The sequence below is a fragment of the Biomphalaria glabrata genome, chromosome 5 (genome assembly GCF_947242115.1).
Source record: "Biomphalaria glabrata chromosome 5, xgBioGlab47.1, whole genome shotgun sequence".
NCBI classification, from domain to species: Eukaryota; Metazoa; Mollusca; class Gastropoda; family Planorbidae; genus Biomphalaria; species Biomphalaria glabrata.
Genome location: NC_074715.1, coordinates 17,685,580 through 17,707,525, shown reverse-complemented (window position 1 = coordinate 17,707,525; position 21,946 = coordinate 17,685,580). Strand labels below are relative to the sequence as shown.

The 21,946-nt window shown below is 35.3% G+C and overlaps 2 protein-coding genes across 9 annotated transcripts; both read right to left on the bottom strand.

The window, feature by feature from the left end:
* Positions 1 to 954: 954 nt before the first annotated feature.
* On the bottom strand, positions 955 to 8,297 carry LOC106072977 (uncharacterized). The gene is made up of 4 exons (XM_013233442.2): positions 8,147 to 8,297; positions 4,918 to 6,639; positions 4,233 to 4,312; positions 955 to 3,646 (listed from the first exon to the last, which is right to left on the bottom strand). The coding sequence occupies exons 2-4, from the start codon at positions 6,637 to 6,639 to the stop codon at positions 3,352 to 3,354; spliced, it is 2,097 nt and encodes a 698-aa protein (XP_013088896.2). The 5' UTR covers positions 8,147 to 8,297; the 3' UTR covers positions 955 to 3,351.
* A 1,087-nt stretch (positions 8,298 to 9,384) lies between these two features.
* On the bottom strand, positions 9,385 to 21,831 carry LOC106072978 (uncharacterized). Of its 8 annotated transcripts, none has more exons than XM_056031286.1 (5): positions 21,538 to 21,831; positions 14,804 to 15,092; positions 12,157 to 14,382; positions 10,660 to 10,754; positions 9,386 to 10,346 (listed from the first exon to the last, which is right to left on the bottom strand). In XM_056031286.1, exon 3 carries the CDS (start codon positions 14,375 to 14,377, stop codon positions 12,650 to 12,652), a length of 1,728 nt encoding a protein of 575 aa, XP_055887261.1. In that variant the 5' UTR covers positions 14,378 to 14,382; positions 14,804 to 15,092; positions 21,538 to 21,831; the 3' UTR covers positions 9,386 to 10,346; positions 10,660 to 10,754; positions 12,157 to 12,649. The 8 variants fall into 8 exon arrangements, with proteins under 8 accessions (XP_055887263.1, XP_055887265.1, XP_055887266.1 ...); XM_056031287.1 differs by having other exon boundaries at positions 14,804 to 14,895; XM_056031288.1 differs by lacking the exon at positions 14,804 to 15,092 and having other exon boundaries at positions 9,385 to 10,346; positions 21,066 to 21,831.
* Positions 21,832 to 21,946: the final 115 nt, after the last annotated feature.

Below are 21,946 nucleotides of genomic sequence, written 5' to 3'. Positions count from 1 at the left end.
ACGAGTTGTCATGTAGCCAGCACAACAAACAACCGTCTTTACTTTACCTAACTCTTTTTAGATGGACAGAGGGGCGCCTTATAATTCCGAAATTCTCAATCCCAGACTAACATAACAGTTGAGCTACCAAGCGCTTAACAACTTAGCCACCGCGCCCCCGACATTAATGATACATGTGTTGATAGCGCATTGACTGGTGCAGCTTTCAAACAAATACAAGTCCGCTAATAGGGCCGGATTGAGCTACACGTAACATAAGTTATAGCTTAGGGCCGGAAAGAAATATTTAGAACAAATATAATATATGGCTTAATAAGGTGCCCCTAAAAAAGGTCCAACATCTCAAATAGCTTTCAAGTCTAAATACGGCACTGTCGTCCATTTCTATGATTTATTGAACGGGTCAGAGTTCAAGCATCTAAAATCTCAACGTAGTTTGCCATTCAGGTACATATTCAAGCTGGTACAGTAGCTAGAAAACGAGCCAGTTGAATGAATGGATGATGTAGAGTTTTGATACGTCTTGTTCTCCTCTTTCTAATCCATGGAACAGTGTTAGACACCTTATTTATATAGATTAGTTATTTAGCGACGCACCAAAGAAGACGCATATTGAACGGGACCAGTGACGTTTGGGATATGTTGGGTTAGAGACCGGAAAATCAGTTAGCGATATAATCCTCTAGGGTAACGACGTGTTTAGTGACAGAGACTTTTACTGTGGCCTTTTATTAGAATAAATATATGTGAAGTTGTTCATCAGCGTTGACTACATCTCTTTACTAGTTAAAACCGATGTGTTTGTTTTGTCTGGATTGTTGATCAACTACACGGAATACACCCGAACAATAATACCCAAACGCTTGCAGAGTAATTGGTTGAAATTCAACAGTCATCCATAGTTGACCTCAAGACAGCCTGAACAAGCAACATCACAACAGACAAACACAAAACATTAACTTCACATTTTAATCAAATATTATTGTTGTATTCATCTCAGCGATTATACCCTTTGGAGTGTTACTGTTAGATTCATCTAAAAATGTTTGCATTTGTTTTTTACTGTAAGAATCTCACTACTGAAATAAATTAAGTCAGGTATATTTATAGTTAGTCCATAGTGGTTCGTTGATGACCACTTTTGTCATCCAGGGGGCTGAGGGCTTTGCACTGGGTTTTTATGCCTACTTATGTGGCTGGTGAGACCTATGTGAGCCCGGAAGTATTTTATTTGGGGGGTGGGGTGACTAGTGTCTTGCGCTGGAATTTTGATTTAAGTGAGGAGGATTCGCACAACACGTCGACCTCACTCTAAAGTCCTTACTTTTCCGGAAGCAAGATTTGGTCAAGACGTCCGGGGACAAGTTTGGGTGCAGTGGATGACCAGAGACTTCTGTGTGTCTTGTCCTGCCCTAGAGTGCTCCACAGCACTGTGCTGGTAGTTGCCTTTCAGTCCAATTTGTCTAGTTTTGTGACGTTACGCACAGGCCGCCAAGTCCAGCCTTCACATGCTAGGTTTGACAGAACCCCAGTGTACCGAGTGCTAGGTATACAAGAGAAATCAACTGTAGTTAGCGAATACAATGATAAAAGGTGATTTAATTTAGGAGTAATCTCACAATCTCAGCAAGACTTAGTATAGTGACAGTATAGTCGGTAGGTACAGTTTTATCTTTGAGACCCAGTCATCTTTTGAGATGCTGAAATGAACATCCCATAATTCTGTGGACATCGTTCTACGACGTTATCAGGTAGCTAGCACCTTTTTTTTTTTCAAAGAGATGGTAGAGCGCTTGGGTTTGGATCCCGAATAAATATATTCAACAAAAGAATACATCGTGATTGTTCGACGTCCATATGTCCAGCCAGCTCCAATGATTGTCTAACGTTATTATGTCCAGCCAGGTCCACTGATTGTCTGACGTCATTATGTCCAGCCAGCTCCACTGATTGTCTGACGTCATTATGTCCAGCCAGCGCCACTGATTGTCTAACGTCATTATATCCAGCCAGATCCACTGATTGTCTAACGTCATGAAGCCCAGAATACTCCACATTGTCTGACGTCATTAAGTCCAGCCAACTCCAATGATTGTCTGACGTCATTATGTCCAGCCAGCGCCACTGATTGTCTGACGTTATTATGTTCAGCCAGATCCACTGATTGTCTAACGTCATTATATCCAGCCAGATCCACTGATTGTCTGATGTCATTATATCCAGCCAGCTCCACTGATTGTCTAACGTCATGAAGCCCAGAATACTCCACATTTTCTGACGTCATTAAGTCCAGCCAACTCCAATGATTGTCTGACGTCATTATGTCCAGCCAGCGCCACTGATTGTCTGACGTTATTATGTTCAGCCAGATCCACTGATTGTCTAACGTCATTATATCCAGCCAGATCCACTGATTGTCTGATGTCATTATGTCCAGCCAGCTCCACTGATTGTCTAACGTCATGAAGCCCAGAATACTCCACATTGTCTGACGTCATTAAGTCCAGCCAACTCCAATGATTGTCTGACGTCATTATGTCCAGCCAGCTCCACTGATTGTCTGACGTCATTATTTCCAGCCAGATCCACTTATTGTCTGACGTCATTATGTCCATCCAGATCCACTTATTGCCTGACGTCATTATGTCCAGCCAGCTCCACTGATTGTCTGATGTCATTATGTCCAGCCAGCTCCACTGATTGTTTGAACTTGGTTGTTGGAAGGTAAAGGTGGGAGCCATTATGGATGTACGGATAAAAGAAATCGACCATGCTGCTGAAGCAGTCGACTGCATTGTACGGCCTTCATGTGATAAATTAAAAGGGTAATTAATAAGTACACCATACATCAATTTGTAGTATAGATAAAGAAAAAGTTGTAGGTAGAGACTTATCTAAGGTTTAGGATAAGATATCTTTGACAGACTTTTATTTACGGTGAGAGATAAACTCATTTAAAAATAATTACATAAATATAAAAGTGATTAACATGTTAATATTTTATGTAGCATATTCAAATATGTTGTTAAGGGGAGGTATCCCTGAAAATCTTATTTTTGTTATTTCTAAAGCTAGGCCTTTGAAATTTGTCATGGTAACATATAATGATATTCTAAAATAAATAATGCTAAAAAAATTAAAAACAACATTTAATATAAGAACGATAACTCTTTGAGCTACAATAACCAAAGACATTGTGAAAAACAAATCTAACTTCTAACACAATTCCATGAGAGATAATTTACCTAATTCACATCCAGCCATTCATATAAATATAAAATGTTTAGCTATTAAAGGATTTGTTCAAGGTAGTAAAAGGTTAAACTCAGTATGTGAATAAAAGTCAATGTTTTATATAGGCCAGGGCTGTCCAATCAGAAAGCAATATATAGACATAAGTGCATTGACGTCATCTGCCCACTGCTGGCCTCCTGTACTGTGGTGCCCTACATCGTTTCCACTAGGGGCGCTAGTTTCCCCAGGATTGTGCAGAAGTTTGAATATCTGTTGAGGGTATTGGGCCATCGGTGGGTTGATTTCAACCTCGTCGTCTAACAGTCCGATTAAAATGTTCGCTTGTTGTGTCCCTTCATTGTAACAGCCTGGTCGATCCACGCTACTAGGATTCAACAGCTCAAGACAATGTCTGAAAATAAATTAAGCTATTACTATCACGCTTATCGCAACTATCAAATTGTAATGGTTTCATGTTTCTTAAGCCGGGAGTGGGTGGAGAGTAAGTCCCTATTATCCCTAAAATACAATACACTCGCAAAATGGCGTGCGTTTAATTTGGCCTCTTTCAAGTTGATGACTTTTTATTACAGAGAAAGGGATGAAGTCGGATATCTGAAGCCTCTGAAGCCTCTAAAGCCTGGAGCTCCGAGCTCATCAGTGTAACGAGTTTTGGAGATGGATTACTTTGAATTCAAATAGCTGCCTCCTTGCGGAAATAAAACTTAAAGAGTAAACCCATAGAAAAAAAGCAGGATTGGCGCCACTTATGCGTTGGGATTTCCTGCACTCCTATCAATGAGTTGGCGTCAAACTTAATTAAACTCATCATTTTTTTTTATCCAAGGCTCATGCATCTATTCAGGGGAGAGGATTCTCTAGGTGCAAACATTGTTTTTCATGGCTTAAAAAATTCTATAATCATGTTTTTATATATATATTTAATTTAACAGCTGAAGAAGATTACAAAAGAATTGGGTGAAAAGCATCCATCAAACCTTGATTTCTCATTGCTGCTCGCTAAAACTAGCAACACCTTGTATCTGGCTGTATCTGTCGTGGACAGGGGAACATCAGACTGGAATGAAGACATCATAAGAAATAAGAAACAATTATTATTGTAATTGGTCATAAATGGATTGCCTGTGACATCTTTACAATTTAGACACTTTGTGGTGTGGCAATTTATTTCTTCCACTCTACAGGTGTTCTGCCTCTGTCCAGCAGTGCTGGAATGCCTCACACTTATGAACGTCTAGAAGTAATGGTGAAATTTTTCTGAACTATTTTCAGAGGTTCAACTTAACACGTTTTTTTAATCTTATCCATGACATACGTTACTTGAAAAGAGAAGACAATTATGTCCGACGCATTTCGTTTGTCAATCTAGTCATTGTATTTACAGAATAAACAAATTTTTATAGAACTATTTAACCTGCATCCTGCCTGTATCATTAGAACAATCTTAAATGCTTAACTCATTTTGAAATTTTATTAAATGTTCAATTGAGTCATTTGCTAATAATTATTTCATTTTTTCAGTAGAACGTTATTGACAACGTCAATTTGGGGCCAGTGGAATCTACCAATACAATAGCTATTATTAAAAGAACGAGGAAGAAGAAAAGAATATTACTTAACTAAAGACCCTACCGTATAAGTCAATGCCAGAACAAAACTTACATCACGATGTGTGTCTACATCTAATCCAAACTTTTCAGTTAAAATATTTCTCAAAAACTTTAATTTTTCAAGACTCTCGGAGTCGCTTAGTAGGAGTACATCGATGACTTTGTCCAGCTCGCAGCGAGCCCCAAGACTCGAGTCAAACAATGGCTTTGTGATCATGTGTACAGTTGTCTCATTACGTTCTAGTCTGTCTGCTGCAGTATAGAGTTTGACCTTCATCATCAAGGTCTCAAGTAGTTCCGTCATCTGCCAGGGAGGAATCTGACTTCCATAAACCTTCACGAAAGTGTAAGCATTTTCGTACATTCTTGATCGGAGATAGCGCTGAAGTGTTTGCAATAGATGATCTGCCGAGTTCCTAAAATACTGCAGTTCACGAAGCTCATATGGAATCTGGTGTCCAGAGTTCTTGAGTTTTTTCAACATGAAACTGACCGCTGTATCTCTATAGTAAGGAAGATCATTTGCTACATTAATTGACTGTAACAAAAATCTTTCTATTCTTGCTTTGAGCTCGTTACTGTAGAGCGAATGTCTAGACTTCTCCATAAGACAAAGTGCAGACAATAAAAAGGCTGAGCTTAGCTGAAACAGATACTTGTGTTTTATCATTGATTGCGACTCGCTGATGAGGGTTTGAAATTGTTCTAGAGCTAAATCATAATCACCACATAGTCTATACAATCTGCCTATCTCATATACTACAATATAATTAGTCCTGTAAGATAGCTCCAATGAATTTTGGTACATATCAATGGCTTTCCTATTCATTTCATTCCTAGCAGTCTTATAGGGTTGAAAAGTTTCATAACATTTGCCTAAATTGAAGTAAGTTAATTGAAGAGGCTTTATTCTTAAAGATTGTTTTAATATCACTATAGCTCTGTCTATGTCTCCGTGTTTACGCAAAGTAGTCCCTAGTATAGCAAGGGATTTAGGATCAGCAGAGTCTTTCTCAAAGGCAAGGGCTTCTTCAAGGAGCTCTTCAAATGTTTTCTGAAAAAGTTCGTTCATTCCATCAAGACCTAGTTCTTTTTGGTCGCTCAATTGTTTTAAGGACACAACCTGAACGTAGGCCTGTCTCTTTAGAACTGTGTCACCAGACTCACGTATGACAGTACAGAAATATTTGGCGACTTGTTTGGCGTGTTTAGCAACTGCGGACTTATCTAGATTTATTTCTCGTCGATGTGCCAAACCCAGTCCTAGCATGCAGTTATAATTTTCTGGATGTTTCTGAACTATTTCCGAATACATTTTTAGTCCTTGTTCCAGGTAATATGGAAACTGTAATCTACAGAAGCAATAAGCTATTTGAGCTTTCGATTCGATCTCAAGTAGTTCAGCAGAGTCACTTGACGTACATTCTTCTAAGATAGTTAGAGATGCATTGAAGATGTCCCTGTCACCGGTTTCCCAGGCAATCCAGGCTCTCCCCGTCAAAGCAGTGACATTTAGATTTTTAGTTAACGCCATAACTTCGTCATTTCTTAGTTTCGCCTTATTATATTCTCCTAGGACGTACTCTAACCAAGTGCACAAGTTTCTTCTGTGAACTTCTTCTTCCTTGTTACTTTCATCTTCCTCTATTTCTTGCTCTATTTTATCTCTGATCATGGCAAGCTGTGCCTTTGGCAAGTCATCATCCTTTACATTGAAGATAGACGTGATGCCTTTGAGATATAGTAGCTCTTTTTTATACATTTCTGTAGACATCTGATGAATAAAAAGTCAAATTGTGTTATTATTTAAATATAGGCCTTTAGGAAAGAATAAAAAAAATAGAAAAAAAAACAAATTCATATGGTGTAAAAAAGTAAGAAAATAAATTATTCATAGTTAATACTATAAGGTAGATGATGTTAAGGTCTTCTGTTTCTATGGTTGACTGTCAACGAGGGTGTCATGTGGGCAGTACAACCATTAACCACCTTTACTTTTCACAACAAATGTCAGGTTAGAGTTGGGTGGACTCATGGGCGTCCTAAAATTTCAAAATTGTTCTTCACCCAGATGCGAACCCGAGAACCTCCGATTAGGAAGCCAAGCGTTTTGCAACTCAACCAGCGACGTCATATTGAAGATTGTTACACTGTTACTACTAGTCCTGTCGATTTCAACAGTTTTTGTTACTTTAAAATCACAATGAAACATGGTAATGTAACGTGGTAATGAAACGTGGTAATGTAACGTGGTAATTTAACATGGTAATGTAACGTGGTAATTTAACATGGTAATGTAATGTGGTAATTTAACATGGTAATGTAACGTGGTAATTTAACATGGTAATGTAACGTGGTAATTTAACATGGTAATGTAACGTGGTAATAAAAAATAATGATGTGTGATTCTCACGGATGAATGTCTGTATGTCTGTATAATCTATTTTTACAGATATTTGTTATTTGGAACATATGCGCGAATGACCGGAAGTGTGTTAGTTGTCAGACAGAAGGGAGAGACCAGCGGGTGATATGTACTATGAAGTAGAATAAGTTTGGTGTGTTTTGATCGAGTTGTTAAGTGTTTGATGTAATTACAGCTGAACCCAGTGACACTTTTAGACGTAGAGAGAAACTAAGGTAGTTTCTAGAGAGCTAGAAGTATAGATATAGTAGAAAGCTGTAACAGTGATAAATAGAAGAGATTCCAGAAGTAATCCATAAACAATTTTAACTCTTTAATCGCTTTTAAGAAAATCTCTAGATTTGTTTGTACTGACACGTCTTGTGTTCAATCAATCAATTATTATTTATCATCAATACATTGATCTAAGGAAAGAGGTTGAAACCCAATTTTTGTATCATGTCATAGGGATAGCTGGAACAATTTTCAACACGTCACAAATGAAAAAGTTTCATTCTAAAAAATAATTTGCATCTTGAACTTTTATCAATCATGATCTCAATTGTCTTTTCTGTAATACAGAGGCGTTGCCAGGGTGGGGGAGGGAGAGGAATAATTTGAAAATCACCCGGGCCCCAAATGAGTGGGGTTTTTTTATACATTAAATATCAAATATCAAACAAAATGCAGAGGCCCCCAAAGAGGTCAAGCCGCTGGGCTCCCAAATGATGACAAATTCCTATCTACGCCACTGATGTAATAACTGGCCTTGTGAAAACTAGACTTACTTGAAGCTAATTATTTATTTGTATATTTCTTCCTTTCTTTTTACTAGGAATATATAAGTTAAAAAGAAACAAACAAAAAGAATACTTGCCTTGAACAGAATTATGTATACACCTCTTGAAAGATTTAACAGATGGGAATCCGACCTATTTCATTAGAATGTGCACTGTGTACCCACTCAGGCGAAACTAAAACTAATAACTTTTAAAAATATATATCAGTAACTACCTAATAATGCTGCTGACATAATAATTATCTATATCAGAGATGTTGTGAACAGCAGTAACCCACTTTGGTTGATAATTCTAATCAGATTGTGAACTTTTTTTTTCTTTCAAATGTTGATTGTTGAAAGACAAGAATTGAAAATAATGTCAATATATTTTGGTTTAAAATGGGGGCAGAAAAATGGACAAATAGTTATTAGAATTATTAGAAAGAGCAAAGACGAGCAAGTGAGCCTTTTCTGGCTACCAGCCAAGAAGAAGGAACTCTCTGAATCCAAACTTCTGCTGGCTTGCGGCAGGCCCGGACTTAATTAGGGCACCTAGGCGAAGTATGCTCTATCATGTGCTTTCGTCTCTCAGGCGGCAGGGTCAATGCTGAAGACTTTCAGAGAAGCTTGAAGGGTGTCACTGAATCGTTTTCTTGGTCCACCTTGTGAGCGCTTCCCTTTCACTTCATTGATCCTAAAGGAGTCGTTTAGGGATGCGGGAGTCTTCCATTCTGCAGATGTGGCCTGCCCATCGCAGTTGAGATTGCATCAGTATTGTGTTGATGCTTTGCAGGCCCGCTCTTTGAAGGACTTCAGTATCAGACTTGCTTTAGTTTAATATTAAAGAGTGGGCTTTTAACTTTTAACCTTAAAACTCTCTGCTGGGGGTTTAAAAATCAAAACTCCATTGGCTAGGTTAATTGAATTCAGTGACTGTAGTTTGCTTTAATTTAATATTGAAGAGAGGGTTTTAAACTCAAAATCCTATAATGGGGGTTTTAAACTCTAAGCCCCCTTGGCTACGCTCATAGAATTAGGTGCCTGTAGTTTGCTTTAGTTTAATATTAAAGATGGGATTTTTAAACTTTATTTCCGCTGGAGGGGCTTGTAATCTCAAAAACCTCTGGAAAAGGTTTTAAACTCTAAAACCTCTCTTGGCTACGCTGTAGTGTGATTTAGTTTTTTGTTTTATTGAAGAGAAGTTTTTAATGTCGTTTGTTTTATTTTTTGTTTTATTGAAGAGGGAGTGGGGGGGGGGTTAACCTCAAAACACCGATGAGAGAAGGATTTTAAAACTCAACCCCCCTCCCCCTTGGCTGCGCTGCGGCAAGTGATGATTTAACATTCAAATCTCACCTATTACAAAAAACTGGTGGGGGGGGGGGGCGCGGGTTGAACATCGGTAACTCCCCCCTGTAGTGTAAAGGGCCTTCTGTTGAAGCTATTGCCATTAAAGCCATTCAGTACAAGGAAAGTATAAAGTAAAGATAACACAAGCTTTTACGAAAGGAAAATATATTTTAATAATTGTTAAAATGATGATATAATGGGCTGAATTAATAGTCATTTGGTACAGGAGTTATCTTTGTTTAACTTGTGGTCAATTCCAATCACTCACTTCAATATTTACCTTCAAAATGGCAGAAGGCGTTGTGTGTGCCACTGTCATAATGACATGAAAGATCAAGCCACGGCTGCAATTGGAAGGGGACATTCTGAAGCCTGTTTGGGAGGAAGATCGGCTTGATGTTGTCCCTGCTGCCGGTGGTCAAATGTTCACTCTAGAGGATCACTTCTGCAAGAGTTTTGTTGCCCAGATATTATGAGGGCTATATTTATAGTATACTAGTAATCTCGTCATTAGAATATTAATATTTTTTAAAGAAATTTACACAGTGATTTTCTAAATAACTAAAATATCCCTGAGATCTTCATTTCCTTTACCAGTGACTCAGGGATCAAGGTTAAAGATCACAACGGCCATTCCTGACCAATCATTGAACAATATAAAGTCATAACATAATTAAGGGCATCGCCGTTCTTTATTGACCAGTTGTCCGGGAGACTTGTAACGTCCGGTAAACTTGATTGTGCGTCCGTGTCCGGTATTTCTTTGCTTACAGGTGACACACATTCCTCTTCAAAGAGTGAAAATAGAGCATTCTCCAATAATAAAGTTTTGTAAGTCTTTAACAAACTAGGAACAGTGGAAGCAGTGTCAGTCAGACCGATAAGTACTCTGGGAGATTTGTAAGTAAATTTATTAGGAATGTAGTTTAGGATGAACTCGAAGGACCTGTTTCTGAAAAGAAACATCTACAATTATGAATTTTATTTTACAAAGCTTGTGTGTGTGTGTGTGAGAGAGAGAGAGAGAGAGACAGACAGACAGACATACAGACGAAAAGTTAGAGTAAAATAACGAGAGGCAGATTGAAAAAGAAAGAATCTATTTTGGGTGCACGGTATTGTCTCTAAGTTACACATATGCAGATATAAACTATTTTTGGATAAAACATACCGGTAAGTAATTTTAGAATACTTTCTTTTATTAGCAGCTAGCTAGATATTGTCTTATCATGAAAGTAAATTCGATAAGTTATTCGTACCTAGATGAGCATTCGTCTAGAATGACAAGTAGAAATCTGGTTCGCATAATTTCGTGAATTTTTAATTCAATCTCGACACCGCCATGACTATAGTACTGTAGATAATACATTTTCAATTTAGAATCATTAAAGGAATGAACATGTTATAAATAAAATGTGGAGAATAAATGTGTAAAATACGTGTGGGAACAATGAACTTCCCAACTATAAAGTATACATTAGACTAGCTGATACTAGTGCTTGAAATAGTGGAAATAGTTGAAATATTGAGTATGGGTTTATTTTGATAGGGACATTGGTTTGGTCTTTCATTCAAACTGTAGGAGTGGAGTTCTCTCCTACTTCTGTCTCATTCATCCATCACTGGGTTGGATCACAACCAACTGATTTAGACTCGACTCTCTTTAGCCCATTCCGTTGTAGTCTTTAAACTTTCTCGGACTGCCTGCACGTAACGCTCCATCCCCAAGTTTTATTAGAAAGCTTATAGCTACTCACTCTGTCTGTCTAGTAAAAAGTGTGTACATGTTATTTGTCCCACACCCATTCTCGGATCAAGCTGAAACTTTGCACAATTATTCATCGAAATAGACAAGACATAATCACTAATGAAGTAACCAATTGGACAATTAACAATTGGTAATTCATTATTTTGTTTAATAGCAGCAAGGGAAACTAAAACTTCTGTACTCACGATATGGCTAAAATTATTGGGTGTAGTCCCCTTAAATAATTGTTAACACTATTTCTCCCTCACGCATTCTCCGATTAAGTTGATACTTTAAAAAAATATTTATTGTACCTAAAAAAAACATGAATCAATAAACAGGAATACAAAATTAATTCATTATTGGTAATAATTTTTTTTTAAATATTGAATAAGGAATATGATTTTAACGACGGAGTTCTCCCCCTTTAGATGAGGTATTTATTTTTTTAATGGATTTTTAAAATATATTTTGCTTGTTTTTCTGTATCCTCAAATGTAACACCCTTCCTCCCAACACCATACACTTTGGGTACTTGCATTTGAAAGTAATCCAGAACCTCAACAAGCAGGCCACTAGTGTACAACAACATTGGGGACTGGTTTAATACCACAGTTGAAGTGAGACAATGCTGCCTACTCTTCCAAAATAAAAAGGGTTGCCTGAAATAGCCAGGGTAACCACTAGACTAGAGTTTAATTCTCTGATTATCTCGCAGTAATAGATTAACAAATGGGAACCCCTAGGACGTAATTATCCTCTCCTCTGTAATATATAAGATAAGACCAAGCTCCAAGTTGTGTTAATTATTTGTTAAAGAAAATAGTTTTCATGGCTGATTCAGGCAACCCACCCCTTGCCCTTTATAGCAAAAGGATAGAAGGAGAAGCTTGTACGAATTTGTTATATCATATGGTTATTGTTGATGATTTAAAAAAACATAGACCACTAAAATCAAACTAGTAATAAATCAAGTGGCAGAATATTAATATAAATAAACATTTCCTACCTCTAGATTTGCACTGGATTCTAGACCAAACACATCTTTCAGACATCTCTGAAGTGTTCTGACTTTGTTCTTAATGTTCTCTTGGTTTGGAGATTCCTCATCCCAAAATATTAAGACATCTAGAGAAGCTTCTTCAGACTCAGGTGCGTTAGAGACATCACTACTGATAGATTCAGCTGTCGAAGAATCTGAGCGGGGTCCATGTTGCTCAGAATTTACGAGAGAGTGAAACAAAGGTTGAAAAATGAGCTTAGCACTCGCTAGATCTGAGCGAAGTCTTAATTCTGCTGTGAAAAGACGCGTTTTCAATATCAAAAGGTTTATACTTTCTGTCATGGGCACAGAAGTTGTCATCACCATTGATGCGAATGTCATTGCTGACTCAAAGTCTTTCAAAGCGAGATAACTTTCCAGCGCTGCTTCGACGACCTTTGGATCAGCGATATCGGAGTCATTCAGAGATTTTAGTTGTTTGATAACTGGTGGAATTTTTTCATACTGACCTGCTCTCTGAAGAGCATATTAACTTCTTAATAATTTCAGGAGAATCATCACTAATTCTGTATTTTTCTTCCAGAGTTCTAAATGAGTTCCAAATATTCTGGGTATGGTTTTTTATTTCTGGGTCTTTGGTAGCTAGTGTAGCAGCAAGACTTACTGCTTTTAGCAAATTCTTTTCAGATTTCTTAAACCATTTAATTTTTTCTTCTACAGACAGTTCTATATCTTCTTGCTTTGCCATCTCCATCAAGCAAAGACCGCATTGCTCAAACGAGCAAATGAATGTAATAAAGTGATTAGATTCCAAGCGGCATCTATTGATAATTTTGTTAAACGCCTCTGTGGCCTCTTGATACTTACCACAGGCTCTCAGTGTCAGACCCAGACTGTACATTGCTGGATAGTTGTTCTCCCAAGACATCTGAATAGACTCTTTAAAACAGTCTATAGCTTTTGTGACATAGTCGTCCTCCCTTTTTAATGGAAGCATCTTAAGCGGGCAAGTTAAAAGTCTTTTATTATGCGGATTCCAAATATTAGTTCTTTTTTGTCTATTAGAGTTACAATTCACAGAAGTATTGTCATTTTGCTTTGAGTATTTTCTATGCTGACCACAATTTTGTCTGTAGTGTGTAGTTCTAGAAATCGGAACATTGAGTGATTTCGGCTTTTGAAATGTAGCGCCAAAGTTTGGCAAGCTTGCATTGTGAGTGGCTCTAGACCTCGTAGTTTGAGAAGGGGCAGAGCATTTCCAAGAACGTTCCTTCACAAGAGAATTCGCTTTCCTCACATAGCACTTACCAAGCTGGTGAAATGTTAAAGCATGTTTCTTGAGACCTAAAGACTTTTCTAACTGTACTATAGCTTTATCCAGATTATAAAAGCTTAAGATGAACCCAGTCTCAGAAAGCGTCCAGGCGTCCTCTGGGCTGTGCCTTACAGCTTCGTCTATCAGCTCCAGTACCGTCTTTTCGCGAAATATTCTGCGAGAGTCATTGCCAAAGAAGGGTTCAGAGTAGTTCATCATAACAGCAAGCTGGGAGTAGGCCCTCCCACGAAGACACGCCTCTGGACAATTTAGCGCTACATCAAATAAGTACTTGGCTGCAATTTCTATGTGTTTTGCTGCCGGCTGTCTTGAAGGCATAGAGGTAGAAATATTTCCATGAACAGCTCTTCTGTGAGTAAGTCCTAAACTATACTTCCATGTAAATTCATTTGGAAAAGCATCAACAATGTCCTTATAAATACCTATTGCTTTTGATATATACTTCGCTGTACCTAAACGGCTATAGCTGTAAGCCAGTTCAGCTTTGCATTCCATATTCTGGAATTTAGCATTAGGTCCTTTCCTTACTAAATCTACTTTGTTCAGACATTTTTCTGCTTCTGTGTTCTCCCCATCGTCTCTTAATAAAAATGCATGGTTCACCAATGATGTTATATTGTTTGTCTGTTCTGTAAGTTTCAGAACCCGCTGATTCAGCTCTCTGGCCTTGGCAACATTGTCCAGACGGTGTTCGATCCATGTGAACAAATTCAGTTTGTAAATTGTTTCTTGTTGGCAGTCTTGGTCAACCTCGAGCTCATCTTGAAGCGTATTCCTTATTTCTTTGAGTCGCCTGCAGAAATGTTCTATTTGTACATCTTCATTGAAGAGACATTCATATTTTGAGATTCTAGAATGTAAATCTGACTCGGATTCCGAATCTGATCCCATTTGACCTATATAGAAAAGTAAAATAGCAAATTATGTAAGAAGAAAAACATTTTAAAATATTTTTTTTAAAACAATGCTTATATTAAGTGTTGTTGTATCAACTAGTTTGGTTAGTCATTAGGTAATATATTAGCCTAAACATAATAAATCTGTGTTATTAGAAATATTTTCACCAATCGTTTTTGTTTTGCTTTTAGCTTTCTCAATGCTTTATGATCCTATCACTTGTCTGGACCACTTGTGAACGAGGGAGGGAAGAAGGGGGTATCTTGGTGAATGCTTAAAATAGATTGTTTTTTAAATACATAAAAAATGTTCACTCAATGCTCAAAAGTCATCAAGGGGACTAATTTAACTTAAACAACTACATCTTTTAAGTACGATTAATTTTCCTTGTTCTATATAGAAAATAAAATAATTACTTACCAATAGTTCGTTAACTAATTGTTTAATGTTTTTTTTTATTGATTCTTGTGCTGTCAGGTAAAAGAAATAATGGTGCAAAATTTCAGCTTGATCTGAGATTGGGTGTGGGAGAAATAACGTGTAAATCTTTTTACCAGACAGACAGAGTGAGTTGATATAGGTTTTGTACAAATACATTGTCGTAGCTCTCCTCTGTAAATATTTACGAAGTAGCCAACACTGATTGATTGCATGACCCCAGCACCACCTCCTAGGTGTAAATAGCTGAGAGACAATGATCTAAACAAAGCTGGGGAATGTTAAACTATTGCTATACATTTAATAATTGGTTATTTTGGTACACTATTTTGTTACACACATAGCAAAAAAATAACTACTTTGTGGATAAGTGGATTGCTAACACATAAATTGTCGGGTGCCTCGTAGGACGTTCTATTTCAAGTAACATTAATCTGGTAAGTTGTCTACTCATGACTCTATTGCATAATGTTCAAGTTCATTGTCAACTTTAGTTCTATCAGCTTGAATACATTGTTTTTTCAGACACATACAGACAATTGAATTTGGAACTTTTTAATATCACAGATCTACCAGCATGAAAAAGATATGTCTAATAGCATACTGATCTAACTAGTCTCGCAATGAAGTCTACGACATATTTATAATATAACCTACTCTCTAGAATCACAGTATAGTCCACTATCTAGTATCACAGTATAACCTACTGTCTAATACTACCTTAAAGCTTACGATCTAATATTATGATATATCCTACTATTTAGTATCCCAATATAGCCTACTATCTAGTATCACAATATAGCCTACTATTTAGTATCCCAATATAGCCAACTATTTAGTACCACAATATAGCCTACTATTTAGTATCCCAATATAGTCAACTATTTAGTATCCCAATATAGCCTACTATTTAGTATCCCAATATAGCCTACTATTTAGTATTCCAATATAGCCTACTATTTAGTATTCCAATATAGCCTACTATTTAGTATTCCAATATAGCCTACTATTTAGTATTCCAATATAGCCAACTATTTAGTATCACAATATAGCCAACTATTTAGTATTCCAATATAGCCTACTATTTAGTATCCCAATATAGTCAACTATTTAGTATCACAATATAGCCTACTATTTAGTATCCCAATATAGCCTACTATTTAGTATCACAATATAGCCAACTATTTAGTATCACAATATAGTCAACAATTTAGTATCACAATATAGCCTACTATTTAGTATCCCAATATAGTCAACTATTTAGTATCCCAATATAGCCTACTATTTAGTATCCCAATATAGCCTACTATTTAGTATTCCAATATAGCCTACTATTTAGTATTCCAATATAGCCAACTATTTAGTATCACAATATAGCCAACTATTTAGTATTCCAATATAGCCTACTATTTAGTATCCCAATATAGTCAACTATTTAGTATCACAATATAGCCTACTATTTAGTATCCCAATATAGCCTACTATTTAGTATCACAATATAGCCAACTATTTAGTATCACAATATAGTCAACAATTTAGTATCACAATATAGCCAACTATTTAGTATCACAATATAGTCAACAATTTAGTATCCCAATATAGCCTACTATTTAGTATCCCAATATAGACAACTATTTAGTATCCCAATATAGCCTACTATCTAGTATCACAATATAGACAACTATTTAGTATCCCAATATAGACAACTATTTAGTATCCCAATATAGACAACTATTTAGTATCACAATATAGCCTACTATCTAGTATCACAATATAGCCAACTATTTAGTATCCCAATATAGAAACTATTTAGTATCCCAATATAGACTACTATTTAGTATCACAATATAGTCAACTATTTAGTATCCCGATATAGACAACTATTTAGTATCACAATATAGCCTACTATCTAGTATCACAATATAGCCAACTATTAAGTATCCCAATATAGACAACTATTTAGTATCCCAATATAGACAACTATTTAGTATCACAATATAGCCAACTATTTAGTATCCCAATATAGACAACTATTTAGTATCACAATATAGTCAACTATTTAGTATCACAATATAGACAACTATTTAGTATCACAATATAGTCAACAATTTAGTATCCCAATATAGCCTACTATTTAGTATCCCAATATAGACAACTATTTAGTATCCCAATATAGCCTACTATCTAGTATCACAATATAGACAACTATTTAGTATCCCAATATAGACAACTATTTAGTATCCCAATATAGACAACTATTTAGTATCACAATATAGCCTACTATCTAGTATCACAATATAGCCAACTATTTAGTATCCCAATATAGAAACTATTTAGTATCCCAATATAGACTACTATTTAGTATCACAATATAGTCAACTATTTAGTATCCCGATATAGACAACTATTTAGTATCACAATATAGCCTACTATCTAGTATCACAATATAGCCAACTATTAAGTATCCCAATATAGACAACTATTTAGTATCCCAATATAGACAACTATTTAGTATCACAATATAGCCAACTATTTAGTATCCCAATATAGACAACTATTTAGTATCACAATATAGTCAACTATTTAGTATCACAATATAGACAACTATTTAGTATCACAATATAGACAACTATTTAGTATCACAATATAGTCAACTATTTAGTATCACAATATAGTCAACTATTTAGTATCACAATATAGTCAACTATTTAGTATCACAATATAGACATTTATTTAGTATCACAATATAGCCAACTATTTAGTATCCCAATATAGCCTACTATCTAGTATCACAATATAGCCTACTATCTAGTATCACAATATAGTCAACTATTTAGTATCACAATATAGCCTACTATTTAGTATCCCAATATAGACAACTATTTAGTATCCCAATATAGTCAACTATTTAGTACCACAATATAGACAACTATTAAGTATCACAATATAGTCAACTATTTAGTATCCCAATATAGCCTACTATCTAGTATCACAATATAGTCAACTATTTAGTATCACAATATAGTCAACTATTTAGTATCACAATATAGACAACTATTTAGTATCACAATATAGCCAACTATTTAGTATCCCAATATAGATACTATCTAGTATCACAATACAGCCTACTATCTAGTATCACAATATAGTCAACTATTTAGTATCACAATATAGCCTACTATTTAGTATCCCAATATAGACAACTATTTAGTATCCCAATATAGCCTGCTATCTAGTATCACAATATAGCCTACTATTTAGTATCACAATATAGTCAACTATTTAGTATCACAATATAGACAACTATCTAGTATCACAATATAGTCAACAATTTAGTATCACAATATAGCCAACTATTTAGTATCACAATATAGTCAACAATTTAGTATCACAATATAGCCAACTATTTAGTATCACAATATAGTCAACAATTTAGTATCCCAATATAGCCTACTATCTAGTATCACAATATAGTCAACAATTTAGTATCACAATATAGCCAACTATCTAGTATCACAATATAGTCAACAATTTAGTATCACAATATAGCCAACTATCTAGTATCACAATATAGTCAACTATTTAGTATCACAATATAGCCAACTATTTAGTATCCCAATATAGTCAACTATTTAGTATCACAATATAGACAACTATTTAGTATCACAATATAGCCAACTATTTAGTATCACAATATAGCCTACTATCTAGTATCACAATATAGTCAACAATTTAGTATCACAATATAGCCAGCTATTTAGTATCACAATATAGCCTACTATCTAGTATCACAATATAGTCAACAATTTAGTATCACAATATAGCCTACTATTTAGTATCCCAATATAGCCTGCTATCTAGTATCACAATATAGTCAACTATTTAGTATCACAATATAGTCAACAATTTAGTATCACAATATAGCCAACTATTTAGTATCACAATATAGTCAACAATTTAGTATCACAATATAGCCAACTATTTAGTATCACAATATAGTCAACAATTTAGTATCACAATATAGCCAACTATTTAGTATCACAATATAGCCTACTATCTAGTATCACAATATAGTCAACTATTTAGTATCACAATATAGTCAACAATTTAGTATCACAATATAGCCAACTATTTAGTATCACAATATAGCCAACTATTTAGTATCACAATATAGCCTACTATGTAGTATCACAATATAGTCAACTATTTAGTATCACAATATAGCCAACTATTTAGTATCAAAATATAGCCTACTATTTAGTATCACAAAATGGTCAACTATTTAGTATCATAATATAGCCTACTATTAAGTATCACAATATAGCCAACTATCTAGTATCACAATATAGCCTACTATTTAGTATCACAATATAGCCAACTATTTAGTATCAAAATATAGCCTACTATTTAGTATCAAAATATAGTCAACTATTTAGTATCACAATATAGTCAACTATTTAGTATCACAATATAGTCAACTATTTAGTATCATCTTATCTTATCTTATATAATACAGACGTTACTTCAAAAAAGAAGATGATTACGTCCTACGCGTCATGCATTTAGTCATGCATATTAACCAATGACTTAAATTCTGCCAAGTCACTGGTTTTCCTGGCTAGCTCAGGCAACCCATTCCATGCTCTAATAGCACTAGGGAAGAAGGAGTATTTGTACAAATTTGTCCTAGCATATGGGACGAGGAATTTGCCTTTATCTTTGTGTCTTTCAGAGTATTTTATTAAATTTTGTTTTTGTATTTGAAGATTATGGTTCAGTGTTTTATGTATTATTGCTACTTTACTTTTGAGCCTTCTGTCCTGAAGGCTTTCTAAATTTAGTGATTTTACTAAAGGGGTTACTCTACTCAAATGTGAATATTCGTTTGTTATGAATCGCACTGCTCTATTTTGTGTCTGTTCTAGTTTCTTAATGTTTTCTTGAGTTGAGGGGTCCCAAACAGAGGATGCATATTCTATTATTGGCCTAACCAAGGTTAAATAACATTTTAGTTTTATGTTCTTATTTGATTTATAGAAATTTCTTTTAATAAATCCTAATGCTTTGTTTGATTTTTTTGTAGTTTCATCAATATGTGGATTCCATGACAGTTTTTCATTTATTATAACACCTAGGTATTTTGCGTTTTTAGTCTGTGTTACTGGTTTGCCATGAATAAGATAAGTGGAATTAATTTGTTTTAGTTTTTTTGTTACTCTTAACAACTGACATTTTTCTGGGTGGAAAGACATGCTCCAATTTGATTCCCATTTCTGTAATTCATCTAATTCTCTTTGTAAAATATCTGTTGTGTTGTTTTTATTGTTCTATATATTATGCAATCGTCTGCAAATAATCTGACTTTTGTTCATAATATAGCCTACTATTTAGTATCACAATATAGCCAACTATTTAGTATCAAAATATAGCCTACTATTTAGTATCACAAAATGGTCAACTATTTAGTATCATAATATAGCCTACTATTTAGTATCACAATAAAGCCTACTATTTAGTATCACAATATAGTCAACTATTTAATATCACATTATAGCCTACTGTCTACTACTACTTTACACTTCTCAGAATAAGAATGTGGTATATTGGACAACATATAGTGAACAACAATAATATTGAAGAAAATATACTCGTCTGGTTTCGGGAAATTTAGGCACTGAAATATTTGGCACCCGGAAATTTAGGTACCGGTAAATTGGCACTATTTGACAAGCTGAGAACTAGGCACTGGAAAATTAGGCACACTTAACTTTGAAGATAATGAACACAAATTAGCGTGTATTGTGTCCCAAGTCTATGGCCTAGTGGAAACGTTCTCAAAACTACCAACTCTGTCGATTCTGCAGGTTCATTATAGAAATGAAGATTCGTGGAAAAAGGTGCTTCAAATTAAGAGTCATTGAATGTTTTAGACATCACTTCCTAGATTTCACTCGTCTACAGGACATACTTGGAGAGATTCACAGATAAGGTTACTGCTGTCATTGTTATGTCCATTAGGGAAAAGAAAGGAAAAAATAAAAAAGAAGAAAATGAATCTGTGAAGCAATTTTTATTTCAATAGGTAATGGAAAAATATACGGGATTCTGTCCCTTTAATATTTCCTATCAAAGAAGCCCAGCTTTGTTTTCTATTGTAACCTTGTAATCAGAGAGTAAATATAATGAACATAGTGATAGCACATCTGCTGAAGATCGTTGTGGACAATAATGAAGCACTACTCACCATTGGACAGCTGAAATGTGGCGGACAATCATCCCGCTTGGGGAACAACCGAATGCCTAGGGTGATCCTGTTAAAGGATAACGGCGTAATCGAGGTGTCCCTCGGAAGCGCCATTTAACCCTCACTGGCATAGAGAACAGTAGCTGGCAGCAGATGGCCCCTGATAGATACAGTTTGAGAACTTTCACGAAAGCGCAGGACACACATTATCAAGCTCAAAGATAACTGCTTTCTCTGCATTAGTTGTGGAAAAATCTTTTGTCTCTAACGATTATCATAAAGATCTAGATCTTGTGTCTCTAATGATAGTCATAATGATCTAGATATTGTGTCTATAACAATAATCATAATAAAAGATCTAGATGTAATAACTATAACAATAACCAAAAAGATCTAGATCTAATATCACAACAAAATGATCAGTTTCGACTCTAGTCACATACTATTGTTTACATTGCACTGTTTACATTACCTAAGTGAAGTTGTTGACACTGAGCCGTTCAACGCGGACATTATTTTCTCTCTTTTCAAAAGAGCCGATGTAGTTTCAATATCTTCGTGTCGTGGAAACAGCGCGTGATTTTCCCAATATTTGCAGACTTTTTTATTCTTGTTGACTTAAGAAACTGGTTATAATACATTTCTAATTGTTTATGCATACAGCAAACAATAGTATTTTCTAAAAGCACGTATTTATAATCTTATCTTATACATTTAAGACGTTACTTCGAATAAGGAAAATAATTACCATCATTATTTTCTAACCGGGTATTTCTAACCGTTCTATGTATTCTGTTTTACTGTGTTACTATCTTCAGTCCACTGTGTATACACACAAAGGATTGCTTTCAGTATCTCTACGCTCAGTGTATTGCATGGTG

What these genes read in the sequence shown, in the direction of transcription:
- LOC106072978 (XM_056031288.1), bottom strand. Translation starts at nt 14,377, where the DNA reads ATGGGATCAGATTCGGAATCCGAGTCAGATTTACATTCTAGAATCTCA.
- LOC106072977 (XM_013233442.2), bottom strand. Translation starts at nt 6,639, where the DNA reads ATGTCTACAGAAATGTATAAAAAAGAGCTACTATATCTCAAAGGCATC. An exon ending in ATGTAGACACACATCGTGAT is followed by an intron (nt 4,313 to 4,917) that starts GTAAGTTTTGTT and finishes TCTTCATTCCAG; the next exon opens with TCTGATGTTCCCCTGTCCAC. An exon ending in AGCAGCAATGAGAAATCAAG is followed by an intron (nt 3,647 to 4,232) that starts GTTTGATGGATG and finishes ATTTATTTTCAG; the next exon opens with ACATTGTCTTGAGCTGTTGA.